Consider the following 13,435-nt stretch of genomic DNA (forward strand, 5'->3'; position numbering starts at 1 on the left):
AGAGGAATCAGAAAAGGTCCACGTGAATTTGAGAGCAGGTTGAAAGTTGGTGGCAAAGGTGATAACATTGATGAGTTCTGCATGGGTGCAAGAAACAGCACTAATAAAATCATCAATGAAATGGAGAGGGAATTGGGGAGAAGGTTTGGGACAGGGACTGTTTCACATAGCCAACAAAAGACAGGCATAGCTGGGGTCTATGTGGGTGCTCATGACCACACCTTTGATTTGTAGAAAGTGCGATGAGTGAAATTAGAAGTTATTTGAGGTAAGAACAGGTTCAGCAAGGTGGATGAGAGAGTTCGTGCAGGGGAAATGGTTGGATCATCATTGTGGAATGAAGCAGAGAATTTTCAGACCTTCCTAATGGGAGATGGAGGTGTATAAAGTTTGGACATTCATAGTGAAAATGAAGCACTTGGAGCTGGAGAATTTAAAGTTGTCAAGTAGTGGAGAACATGTGAAGTAGGAAGGGACCTCAAGGGGAGAGAAGGTGGGGTCAAAGTTTGAGAAGAAAAATTTGGGTAGGGCAAGAGCAGGCAGAAACAATGGGACATTCCTGTTTGTGGATCTTGGGTAAGAGATAGAAGCAGGAAATTTGGGTTGAGTCACCATCAGATTAGAGGCTGTGGAGAGAAGATTTCTTGATGTAATGAGATTTGTGACAGTGCAGGAGGTAATGGCCTGGTGTTTGTCAAAGAGGGTTATTATCCAGGGGTTGATAAGAGGAGGCATCCAAGAACTATTGCCTGGCCTCTGCAAGGTACAGGTCAGTCCATGAAAATGACCCCCACCTTGCCTTTGTCTGTGGGTTTGATGACTAGATAGCAACTGGTGCAAAATGAATGGAGGGTGAGGGTGGAGTGGGTCAGAAGAGTGAAGACGTTGAGATGGTTCATTTAACTGTAATTTAGGTATGACCTGTAAACTATTTTCTGTAAAATATAGTTTCTGTGCAGTATAGTGTCAAACATACCCAAGCCAAAGAGTAAAGCTCAGCAAATTCTATGTCAGAATGCAGCATCAAAGGTTTTTCCACTGTGGGAGTAAATTATTTATTTTGAACATCTATTGCACTCTTGTCACTCCATATCTTAATTTTTAAATGGGTTTAAATCCAAGAGATTCAGAAGAATGCAACAATGAGTTTAGGCTGACTCCTGTAAGGTCACAGTGATTCCTATACGCATTACCCACCTCTGGTTCCATCTAGCCAAGTGAAAAAGAGAAGGTTTTGTGATGCAAATTTCTTCTGTTTTAATCACTGGACACAATTTGTTGCCTCCGTATTTTAAGGAACAAGAAACAAATAAGTTCTCGTAGCTATACCAGGAGGGAAAAACAAAACGTTAGTCTGGATCTGGCAATGTCTCAAAGTTCAGCTGTCATCAGCAGTAAGTCAATTAAGTTAATGATGAGAAATATTAAGGCCACAGGAGCTTCAAATGCATTAAGCAAATAAAATGTACATTGAGATTAATAGCGTTGACAATATATGTGCACATTTCATGTTATTCATTTCCATATCCATGCTTTGATTAACTTTGAGCAGACTGAACACTAATGATGGCAAGAAACAGAAGCAGAAAATGCAGGAAACATTTAACAAGTCAGGATGGATCTGTGGAGAAAGAATGGAAATAAGGAAACAGAAATTACTGGAAACACTCACAAGACAGGCAGTGTCTACAGGAAGAGACAAATGTAATATTTCAGATCTGGGACCCTTCATCAACTCTGATGAATGATGATGGAAATGAAAAGTTAAATTATTTCCGTCTCCATAGATGCTGCCTTTTTATTTGTCGACTGTTACATATTGGGTGTTTGTCAGTCATTGTTTCTGATTAATTTTTCATAAATGCAATTGCATTTCTTTACTTTACTGTAAATGCCTGCAAGACAATAAATCTTAAGGTAATATATGGTGACATATATGTATTTTGATTTTAAATTAGCTTTGACTTTTCACTTTTGCCTGTCGTGTTGAGTATTTCCATTTTTTTAAATTTTGGATTTTCAGCATTGCAGATTTTTTTGAAGGAGACAGTTTTTCAGTTGAGTTGAGACATCTGTTGCACTTTAATGCACTTTGGGAGGATGAACTATAGTAGAACTTACACAATTAACGGTAGGGCACCGAGAAATATGTAGAGCAAAGATCTATAATTCATTGAAAGTGTCGTCACAGGTAGACATAGTCATGAAGACAACATTTGGTACATTGGTCTTTATAAATCAAAGTACTGAAGAGAGCAGTTAGGATTTCATGTTAAAGTTGTATGAGATGTTGGTGACAACAAATTTGGAATATTGTGTGCAGTTTTGGCAAGTAACCTCCAGGAAAGATTGAGTGTAGAGGGTGTTGCCAAGACTAGATGGGGAAAGGTTGAATAAGTTAAGACTTTATTCCCTGGAGCATAGGAGAATGAGGGGAGATTTCATAGAGGTGTACAAAATGATGTGGGGTATAGATAGGGTAAATATATGCAGGCTTTTCCACTGAGATTGGGTAAGACTAGAACTAGTGGTCATAAATTAAGGGTGAAAGGCGAAATATTTAAGGCAACCTGAGGGGGAACATCTTCACAGAGAAGGTGGTGTGTGTGTATAATATGCTGCCAGCATAACTGGTCAATAGGAGTTTGATTGTGCCATTAAGTGGTTTAGATAAGTGCTTGGATAGAGGGGGTATGAAGGGCAATGGTCCAGGTGTAGGTCAAAGGAACTAGGCAGGATAACAGATTGGCATGGACCAGATGGGCCAAAGGACATGTCTCTGTGCTGTAGTGCTCTATAACTCTCTGATTATATCTGAGATGTTAACTTATTTCCTCTTCCCTCAGATGCTGCCCGCTCTGCTGAAGTGTTGCAGCATTTTATGGTTTTGTTTCTGTTTTCCAGTATTTGTTGTTTAATGATTGTCATGGAAAGCAGCATCCCTTCTCTTAACCTTCTCCCTGTGAGTTAAATTCCTTTTGATCAATCAATTCTGTCACAAATCAATGGAATATTGTGGTTCAATTTCAATTTGTAAGCACTTGAAATCCAGACTATGAAAAGACTCCTAAAAGCCTAAATAACTGATAAAAGCAAAGAATAAACACACATTGCTGTAGCACTTATAACACTCTCATGAAATTCCAAAGTAATATAAAACCACTTTTGAAGTGCAGTTATTGTTAGAATGGGGGAAATACACGTAGATACATAAAATACATAAACACAAGAGATTCTGCAGATACTGGAAATCCAGAACAACATACATAAAGTGCTAGAGGAACTCAGCAGATCAGGCAGCATCTATAGAGAGGAATAAACAGTTGACGTTTTGGGCTGAGATCCTTCATCAGCCTGAACATTGACTGTTGATTCCTCTCCATAGACCTCCAGCATTTGGTAACATGTAATGAGCAACCTACAAATAGATAACCCATCATAACAATAATGATCACTGGGTGATCTTAGTTACATGTTAGTTATGGATATCAAAGGGAATTTCCCTTTACTTCTTAATTCTCTGAAGTCTTCTGTATGCCCTGGAAGGTAGTTTGGTCTTCAGGTTAAGAAAAATCTATTTGATGGCATTTTTGACAATACACTGCTCCCTCAGTACTGAACATGAGAGTTAACCTAGACTGTGTTCTCGTCTCTAATGCAGGATGAACTATGACCCTTACAAGTTAGAGGCTCGAAGCTACAGATGAACTTCTTTAACAATATAGATTGCTCCATCTCACCTCTTAGCCCAGACACTGGGGATTCTGTGCACAGCATAAATATTGAAGCTGAAACCTGTAATGATCGTCTGTGCCTGAGCCACAGGTACAGTTTCTGTGGCACCAACATCAGCGATTTGACAATCAGTGTCAAAGTTCCTGCAGTAGATGTATATCAGGTGGGAAATAGCGGCAGTCAAGGCATTGATTGACTTGATGAGCAAACCTGTAATGGAGAAGAAACATTTTAAAAATATCTTTCCTTATGATGGAAGTATCACTAGAGATACTGGTGTTTACTATTCAGTCCTATCCATTTACTATCCATCACAAACTATTACAATGTAAGTGCGTGAAGTAAAAACTAAGACCCATTCTGCTGCACTTCCATCTTTTTCTTGCAATTCGTTTTATGCTTCAGATTTTCAAAGTGTTAGCGGTGGCAACGAGGTATCTTTATAACAAACTCAAAATAACTGTTGAGGCACAGCAAAACATTCAAGTTTTAAAAAAAGCAGAGTAAGAAATGGTCGAGTTTTAAAAAAAAGAGCAAGACATCTCTTCAGAAGGACAAGAGTGAAAAGGTTGAGTTTAATAAAAGGCAGAAACCAAACAAATGCACAGGGTCAATGAGTACTGGATGATAATCATAAGTTTAAAAAAAGCAGAAATGGCTGGCTGCATCAGAAAGGTAGATGCATTCAATTGCACAACAGATAACTGGAATATATATACTCAGCAAATTGAGCAGTATTTTAAAGCAAATGCAATAGCCAATGGGAAGTGAGTGCCAGTTTTGCCGAGTGCATTGGGTTTAAAGGCATACAGGTTTTTCATAAGTTTGACTGCTCCAATAAAACAAGCTAATAATAATTTTGCTAATATCATGAAAGTAATGCAGCAAACACTTAGAACTGCAATCATTGTAGATTGCAGAATGCTTTAGGTTTCATAAGTGGGATCAAAATGAAGCAGAGTCCATTTCAGCATACGTGGCTGAATTGAAGAAGTTGTCTGAGCATTGTCAGTCAGTTTAGCGATGGACTTAGCAAAGCACCAAGAGATCACTTAGTTTGTGGAATCTTGCAAGAAAGCATTCAAAAATAGCTCCTAACTGAAGCACGACACGTTTAAAGCAGCAGTTGAAAAAGATGCATCAATGGAAACAGTGAACAGAGATGCAATTGAGTTGCAGTCTGGAATGAAAGTGAGCACGAACAAAATTGCAATATCTAAACAGAAACCAGCCTGGCCAAACAGATTGTGTTACCGTTGAGGCAGGGGTTCATAAGGCCAATGCAGATTTAAAGGTGAAACTTGCAGAAAATGCAACAAAGTAGAACATACACAAAGAGCTTGTTGGGCAGACGAAAATAAATAAACTGCACAGGGAAGAGAAAAAGGTAAAACGTCAAGTTGCACTTTCACAAAGGGCACTAAGCTTGATGCTGTTGATGAAAAACCTGATGATAAGAGTGGCATAAGACTGTATACCATTGAGAGATACAATGTCAAAACTAACAAGAGACAAGCAATATAGCTTACATCAGAAGTGAATGGCAAATTAATTAAAATGGAATTGGATGCTGGCTTGGCTAATTAGTCATTCCATAATATGAGTTTGAATAGCATTTCAAAGATACTAAACTAAAGCCTGCAGGTATTCAACTAAAGACTTACACTGGACAAAAATAACTGCTGTGAGAATGACACTCATAACAGTGAAGTATAACAACCAGCAAGCCACATTTGGGCTTGCATATGGTAAAAACAAGAGGACCAGCACTCTGGAGGCATGAATGGCTGGGACAACTTCAACTTGATTGGAGATCCATCCACCATTTGCATGCCACATCCCCTGTAATAGCATCAACTGAAAGTGAATTAGGAAAGGTACTGAATGAATCCACAGCAGTGTTTAAGGATGCAATGGAAAACTCAAATATATGAACAGTAATAGTGTTAAATGAAAATGCCACACGCAAATTTTACAAAGCTCGTTTGACTTCTTATACTGTCAGTGGTGAAATAACCAGTGCTTTAGATCACATGGAGAATGAGGGAATTCTTTCCAAGATTGAGTTGAGCCCATGGGTAACACTGGTGGACTCAGTAGCCAAGAAGAATGGGTCTGTCAGGATCTGTGGTGTTTTTAAGGTCACTATCAACCCAGTACTAAAAATAGATCAATACTCTCTGGCCATATTAGAGAATATCTTTGCAAACCTTTTTGGAGCAAACTGGACCTAGCTGAGGCTCCCTACAGATGGAGATGGAAGAAGAGCCCAAAGTGTTTCTCACTATAAACACTCACAAAGGGCTTTATCAATATTATAGGCTTATTTTTGGAGTAGCATCTGCACCTGCTATATTCAGAAAGCTATGGACCAGGTGATGCAAGGCTGCCCAGGCACTCAGTGTTACCTGGTTGACAAGGAACATCTACAAAAGCTCAAGGCAGTGTTAACAAGATTAGAATATTATGGGTTCAGAGGATGATGTAACAAGTGTGAATTCTTTAAACCAAACATCACTTACTGTGACATTATGATCCAATTTGTCCAGTGAAGCTTGCATTTCACTGCTTGGGATGCAAAGACAATCAGGAGAAAGTTGTCCAAAGCTGACAGAACCACTTCCTGCAGTCCCAGAGTCAACTCTTACAACCTCCACAGTGGAGGACCCCAGAACCTGACTCTGTTTCACAGCCACAGGTCTCGCCCGCCAAACCGCGTGGTCCCTCTTGTCAGTAAAGACCTTATCCCACAAGAGTGAGAAAGCCTTCACAAGGATTAAATATTTTGGCCTGAATGGGACAACTTATAATTGACTATGCTGTGGATGTGTACAGGTATGTAGTAGTTGTATTTTATAGCTGAGCAGGGACGAATGTTGTGTATTTACTATTTCAGTAATATTTGAGTAATATTGTAAATATATTGTTTGATTAAGAATTCTTTATTTGTTCAAATATTTCATAACGGGTTACATGTAAAAATTCCTAAATAGCATATGACATGATGCTGCCATGTCTAAGTGCATGCACCTCGCTTACAGTAAAAACAGAACTAAAGCCCATTCTCCGAGTCTCCTGTCTTTTACTTGCAATTAATTCAATATTTGGGAGTTACAAAAAAAACAGCAGGCTTCCTTCCCTGAAGAACATTATGAACCAACATTTTTCTGATAATCCAACATTATTTTTCCTATCCACATTCAAATTCACAAACTTCCATGAGTTACTTGAATTCATCTACTTGGTAAGTCCGAATTTGGAGTATTGTGTACAGTTCTGGTCACCGAATTATAGGAAAGATGTCAACAAAATAGAGAGAGTACAGAGAAGATTTACTAGAATGTAACCTGGGTTTCAACACCTAAGTTACAGGGAAAGATTGAACAAGTTAGGTCTTTATTCTTTGGAGCATAGAAGGTTGAGGGGGGACTTGATAGAGGTATTTTAAATTATGAGGGGGATAGATAGAGTTGACGTGGATAGGCTTTTTCCATTGAGAGTAGGGGAGATTCAAACAAGAGGACATGAGTTGAGAGTTAGGGGGCAAAAGTTTAAGGTAACAGAAGGGGGAATTTCCTTACTCAGAGAATGGTAGCTGTGTGGAATGAGCTTCCAGTAGAAGTGGTAGAGGCAGGTTCGGTATTGTTATTTAAAGTAAAATTGGATATGTATATGGACAGGAAAGGAATGGAGGGTTATAGGCTGAGTGCGGGTCAGTGGGATTAGGTGAGAGTAAGTGTTCAGCATGGAATAGAAAGGCTGAGATGGCCTGTTTCCGTGCTGTAATTGTTATATGGTTATATACTCCTGCATTAACGGTCCAGGCCTTTGGTTTACTATTCATGTTACTAAAATCTGAAGAATGCATCAGCTTTCACATTATCTGAAGGGCTGCACTGGTGGACATCAGAGAAAGGATATTCTAAATAGATGATCAAACATGTGGTTCAAATGCCTCAGACTTGAACTGTTTGTTATTACCTTGCCAAAATGTTCAAATACTGAAACGTAAATGTTAAAGTCATTTAGGCTTGTCTGAAATTATGCCTCATCACCAATGGAACTCAGTACTTATTGGACCAAGCTGTGTGATGTCTGTAACCTTCAATTATGCAAAACTCAAATCTGCTTCCTGAACCACTGATCAGTTTTTGCAACATGTCTGCACAGATGCAATGAAAAACTGACATGTACTTGTGCAAATGACAAGAAACTCAACATTGCAGCTCACCCTTTTGCCCTTAGGCTTTATACTCCACCTCTTTAATCTTTGCATATTAACATTTGTAGTCTTTCCACCTTTTGGTTCATTCCATTTCCTTGGTTTTAAAACATAGAACACAGAGCAGTACAGTACTACATTAGCGGCCGTTTGACTCACAATGATGGACCACCCTATATAAACTAATTCCATGATTGATATAAACCCTGCCTTCTACACAGCCCATAGCTCTCCATTTTTCATTCATCCATGTGTTTAAGATTCTCTTAAAAGTCCCCAATATAGCAGCCTCAACCATAACTCCCGGCAGTGCATTGCAGACACTTATCACCCTCTGTGTAAAAAACCAACTCCTGACATCTCCCTAAACTTTCCTGCACTCACCTCAATGGATATCCTTTGGTAGTAGCGACTGTCACTCTGGGAAAAAGGTGCTGACTGTCACTCTGTTCTATGCATCTCCTCACTCCTATGCATCTCTATCAATTTGCTCTTATTCAAAAAATCCCTAGCTGGCTTAACCTTCGTAGGTTCTCATCCCTCCACCTCTCAAAGTTTGAAGTTCAAAGTAAATATATTATTAAAGGACAGCACATGTCACAATATGCAACCCTGAAATTTTTTGCAGGCAAATTCAGTGAATCCAAAAAGCACAATAGAAGTAATGAAAGACTGCACTTAACAGGACAGACAAACAAGCAATGTGCAAAAGATAAAGTGTGCAAATACAGAATGAGAAAACAATAAACAATAAATGTCAAGAACATGAGGTGAAGAGTCCTTGAAGCTGAGTCCATAGGCTGTGGAACATTTCAGTGATGGGACGTGTGACGTTGAGTGAAGTTATCGCCTCTGGTTCAAGAGCCTGATGGCTGAGGGGTAATAACTGTTCCTTAACCAGGTGGTTCCTGTACCTCCTTCCTGATTGCAGCAGTGAGAAGAGCGTATGACCTGGGTGGTGGGGGTCCTTGATTATGAATGCTGCTTTCACGCCACAGCACTCCATGGTCTCAATGGTGGTGAGGGATTTACCTGTGATGGACTGAGCCTTACCTATACCTTTTGTAGCATTTTCCATTCAAGGGCATTGGTGTTTCCATACCAGGCTGTGATGCAACCAATACATATACAATCTACACACATCTATAGAAGTTTGTCCAAGTTTTAAGTGACATGCCAAAGCTCTACAAACTTCTAAGGAAGTAGAAGGGCAGCTGTGCCTTCTTCATAACAGCACACTGAGCCCAGGACAGATCCTCTGAAATGATAACACAGAGGAATTTAAAGTTGCTGACCCTCTCCACCTCTGATCCCCCGATGAAGACTGGCTTATGGACCTCTGGTTTCCTTTTCCTGAAGTCAGAAACCAACTCCTTGGTCTTACTGACATTGAGTGAGAGGTTGTTGTTATGGCATCACTCAGCGAGATGTTCAGACTCCCTCCTATATGCTACAACAACCGTGGTGTGATCAACAGACTTAAATATGGCATTGGAGCTGTGGCTTAGCCACACAGTCATAAGTGTAAAGTTTTGAGGGGATGATAGCATTGAATGCTGAGCTGTAGTCGATAAAGAGCATCCTGATGTATTCATCTTTGCTATCCAGATGTTCCAGGATTGAGCCAAAAGCCAATTAAATGGCATCTGCTGTGGATCTGAATTGACAGTAGGCAAATTTGTGTGAATCCAAGTCACTTCTTAGGCATGATTTCAAAGGTTTCAAAGGTATGTTTAATGTCAGAGAAATGTATACAATGTACATCCTGAAATGCTTTTCCTTCGCAACCATCCACAAAAACAGAGAAGAGCCCCCAAAGAATGAACTCCTAAATGTTAGAACCTCAAAGTCTCCCCAGTTCCCCTCCCTCCCATGCGTAAGTGGCAGCAAGCAACAATACCCTCCCACAGGCAAAAAAAAGTATTGGCACCCGCCACTGAGCACTCAAGCATGAGCAAAGCAATAGCAATGACACAGTCTTGCAGTTATCCCAAAGACTTTGCATTTCACCCGACATTTGACATACCAAAGGCTCTCTCTCTCTCCCTAGTAAAGGAGAAAGAGGTGTCTCCATTTCACAGCGAGTGGGGAGACATAACAAACAACTTGCTGGTTTATGATGTTAAAAGTGTGTTATGATTGATATGTTTCATCACTAATCTCTCAAAGCACTTTGTCACTGTGGACGTAGGTGCTGCTGGACGACAGCCATTGAGGCAAGTTTCCAAGTTCTTCTTAGGCACTGGGATAATTGAAGCTTGCCTGAAGCAGGTGGGTACCTCAAACTGCTGAAGCAAGAGGCTAGATATCAGTGAAAACTCCAGCCAGTTTATCAGCAGAGGTTTTCAGTGCTTGACAATGTAACCTGCCTGAGCCAGAAGCTTTCCTTAGGTTTACTAACCTGAAGGACGCTGTCTCCTTGACCTCAAGGGACTGAAATCACAAGGTCATCAGGGCCCGTAGGGGTCTGTGAAGGTTCCTCCATGTTTTGACAGTTGAAGTGAGCACAGAAGGCATTGGCTCACCTGGGAGTGAAGCCTTTTTGCCACATATGTCGCTTGTTTTCACTTTGTTTGGGGTAATAACATTCAAGCCCTGCCACAGCTGTCATCCTTACACCTAAAGACTTGCTCTTTAACCTCTGCCTGAATGGAGATAGGAGAAGGACAGCCAAGTCAGAATCAGAATCAGACTTTAATCGCCAAGTACCTATGCACATACAAGGAATTTACTTCCGGCAGATGTTGTCTCTCTGCTCATAACAATAATAATGATAAATATAAATGAAAATATAGATTATACATACAGGTAGTGCAATCCAAGTAATAGTTAGCCGACAGTTAACCAGCAGTTAACTGTTCAGCAAAGTGACCGCAGTAGGGAAAAAACTTCTCCAATGCCTATGAGTCTTAGTCTGGAGGGATCTGAAGCGCCTACCAGATGGAAGCAGATCAAACAGTCCGTGCGCAGGATGGGAGGAGTCCTTTATGATGTTCCTGTGGTGAACTAGATATACCTGTCTGACTGCTCCTGTGGCTCCTCCCACAGACCCTGCTGACTGCTCCTGTGGCTCCTCCCACAGACCCCTGTATAAAGGCGACTGTGGGCTGCTGCTCTCCCTCATTTTCCCCAGGATGTAGTGCTGTTTATTCTTCCAGTCAATAAAAGCCGATATCTCACTTCCTAAGTCTCAGCGTGAGTTATTGATGGTGCATCAGTTCCCCGCCCTCTTCTTCAACCTGGAAGAGTACAGGTCCACAATAGAGGGCAGGGAGGCTCCAATGATGCGCTCGGCAGTCCTCACTGTGCGCTGTAGTCTGGTTCTATCCTGCTTGGTGGCGGCTCCAAACCACACAATGATGGAGGTGCACAGGACAGACTCAATGACTGCAGTGTAGAACTGCAGCCGCAATTCCTGAGGCAGACCGTATTTCCTCAGGAAATACATCCGCTGCTGGGCCTTCTTCAGGATGGAGCTGATGTTCTGCTCCCACTTCAGATCCTGAGAGATGGTGGTTCCCAGGAACCTGAAGTTCTCCATGGTGGACACAGGGCTGCTGAGGACTGTGAGGGGAGACATAGCGGGGGCATGTCTCCTGAAATCCACTATCATCTCCTTTGTCTTGAGTGTGTTCAGCTCCAGATTGTTCCGACTGCACCAGAGCGCCAGTTGGTCCACCTGCTGTCGATATGCAGACTCATCACTGTTCTGGATGAGTCCGATGACGGTAGTGTTGTCTGCAAACTTCAAAAGCTTCACATAGGGGTTGGAGGAGGTGCAGTCATTGGTGTAGAGGGAGAACAGCAGTGGAGAGAGGACACACCCCTGGGGGGCGCCGGTGTTGGTGATTCGAATATCCGAGGTGACCTGTCCCATCCTTACCTGCTGACATCTGTTGGTCAGGAAGCTGTAAATCCAATCGCAGAGGTCAGGTGGCACAGTAAGGTGAGACAATTTGGAGCAGAGGGTATGAGGGACGATGGTGTTAAACGCCGAACTGAAATCCACAAACAGCATCCGAGCATAGGTCCCAGGACGATCCAGATGTTGCAGGATATAGTGCAGTCCCAGGTTGACTGCATCGTCTATTGACCTATTTGCCCGCATTTGCCCGTGATCACATTTGCTGAAATCCAGTCTAGGCATGATTATGATTAGACTTTCCTAATCATAGTATAGCCTTCCATTTTGCAGGGATTTCTTTAACTGACTTGGCCTTGCATAGCTCTCCTAAATCTTTCTATCTTCTTCCACCCAAGCATTTTGACACTTCTGCTGACCTCCCATTTCTTTGCACAGCCACCATCTTCCTGTCACAGATATTTGGAATTAATACTTCAGGTTCACGACTTCGTCAGTTGATGCACTATCAATAACTCCAAAAGACTGGAAGTAGAGTAAATACTGAAAGGCTTTTATTAGCAGTAAAATGGAGCACGTCCAAGCTGGATGACTGAGGGAGGAGCAGTGACACAATCACCTTTATCCAGGGGTCTGTGGGAGGAGCCACAGGAGCAGTCAGCAGAGGGGCATGTCCAGACAGATATACTTGGTGTACCACATCAGTACTATTCCAATGAAGGGTCCCAGACAGGAAAGTTAACTCTGTTTCACTTTGCACAGATGCTGCTTGACCTGCTGATATTTTCCCACCAATTTTCTAGTTATTTTAAAATTCCAGCATCTTAATTTTTAAGCATTGTTTTCATGAGCCTTTAGATGCTTTTTACAAGTTTTAAATTGTTATTATTGACTCTACTTCCAGATGTATAAGAACAGTTCACAGGCAAAATAGCAAGACAGTGAAATAATCCTGATAATCTCCTCACCTGCCCTAAGGCCTCCTTTTCAGAAATTGGTGTAAGGGCACAGCAAGTTTGCCAACATCCAGTAAGAGACATTGACAGGTTAATTCTTTAAATCCAGTTGAAATGAAGGATTAATTCCCATCCTCTGTTTACTGATGCTGATTTTTCACTTTGTTCTGTTTTTAATGCAGTATGCAAGATTTGATTTTCCTTCCGATGACATCATGCAGTGTCCCAAAGGTACCTTTCTAATCACAGCTGTCTCGATGTTGAGAGGTGTCAAGCTGAATGAGTGAAATATTAAAGAGCAAGTTCACTCTATAGCCTTGCAGCCAAATGTAGACAAATAAGTCTTTGAAGAAGCCTGGAGCAAAGTTCCTACTCATTCAGTGAGTGGTAAAGATAAAATATAACCTACTATATCTCTATCTTCATCACTGAGTCTACGCCGGGTAGTCGAGCAACTTAGAGATGAAAAATTCAAATACCATTGTGGCAGGCTGTGAAACAATCCTCAATAAATCTGATTATTTCAACCCAACATCATGACATGTCAATGTGGGATTGACGTAAAAGCTCAAAAGATTCATTAACATGTCATTGTAGAAGACATGGACCCAGGAGCACAAGTATATAATTTGCTGCAATTGATGTTATAGATTGGTGAGG

At 41.1% G+C, this 13,435-nt stretch overlaps 1 protein-coding gene across 5 annotated transcripts in view; it reads right to left on the minus strand.

Moving 5' to 3' along the window:
* LOC140738611 (phosphatidylinositol 3-kinase C2 domain-containing subunit gamma-like) overlaps nucleotides 1-13,435 on the minus strand; it is a 261,872-nt gene that overhangs the window by 159,579 nt on the left and 88,858 nt on the right. For all 5 annotated transcript variants that reach the window (XM_073066155.1, XM_073066156.1, XM_073066158.1 and 2 more), the window contains 2 exons: nucleotides 3,741-3,945; nucleotides 1,198-1,323 (listed from right to left, as the gene is read on the minus strand). In XM_073066155.1, the coding sequence (XP_072922256.1) occupies nucleotides 1,198-1,323; nucleotides 3,741-3,945 (331 nt within the window). The remainder of the gene's footprint in view (nucleotides 1-1,197; nucleotides 1,324-3,740; nucleotides 3,946-13,435) is intronic.

This window comes from Hemitrygon akajei, chromosome 14 (genome assembly GCF_048418815.1).
Source record: "Hemitrygon akajei chromosome 14, sHemAka1.3, whole genome shotgun sequence".
Taxonomy (NCBI): domain Eukaryota; kingdom Metazoa; phylum Chordata; class Chondrichthyes; order Myliobatiformes; family Dasyatidae; genus Hemitrygon; species Hemitrygon akajei.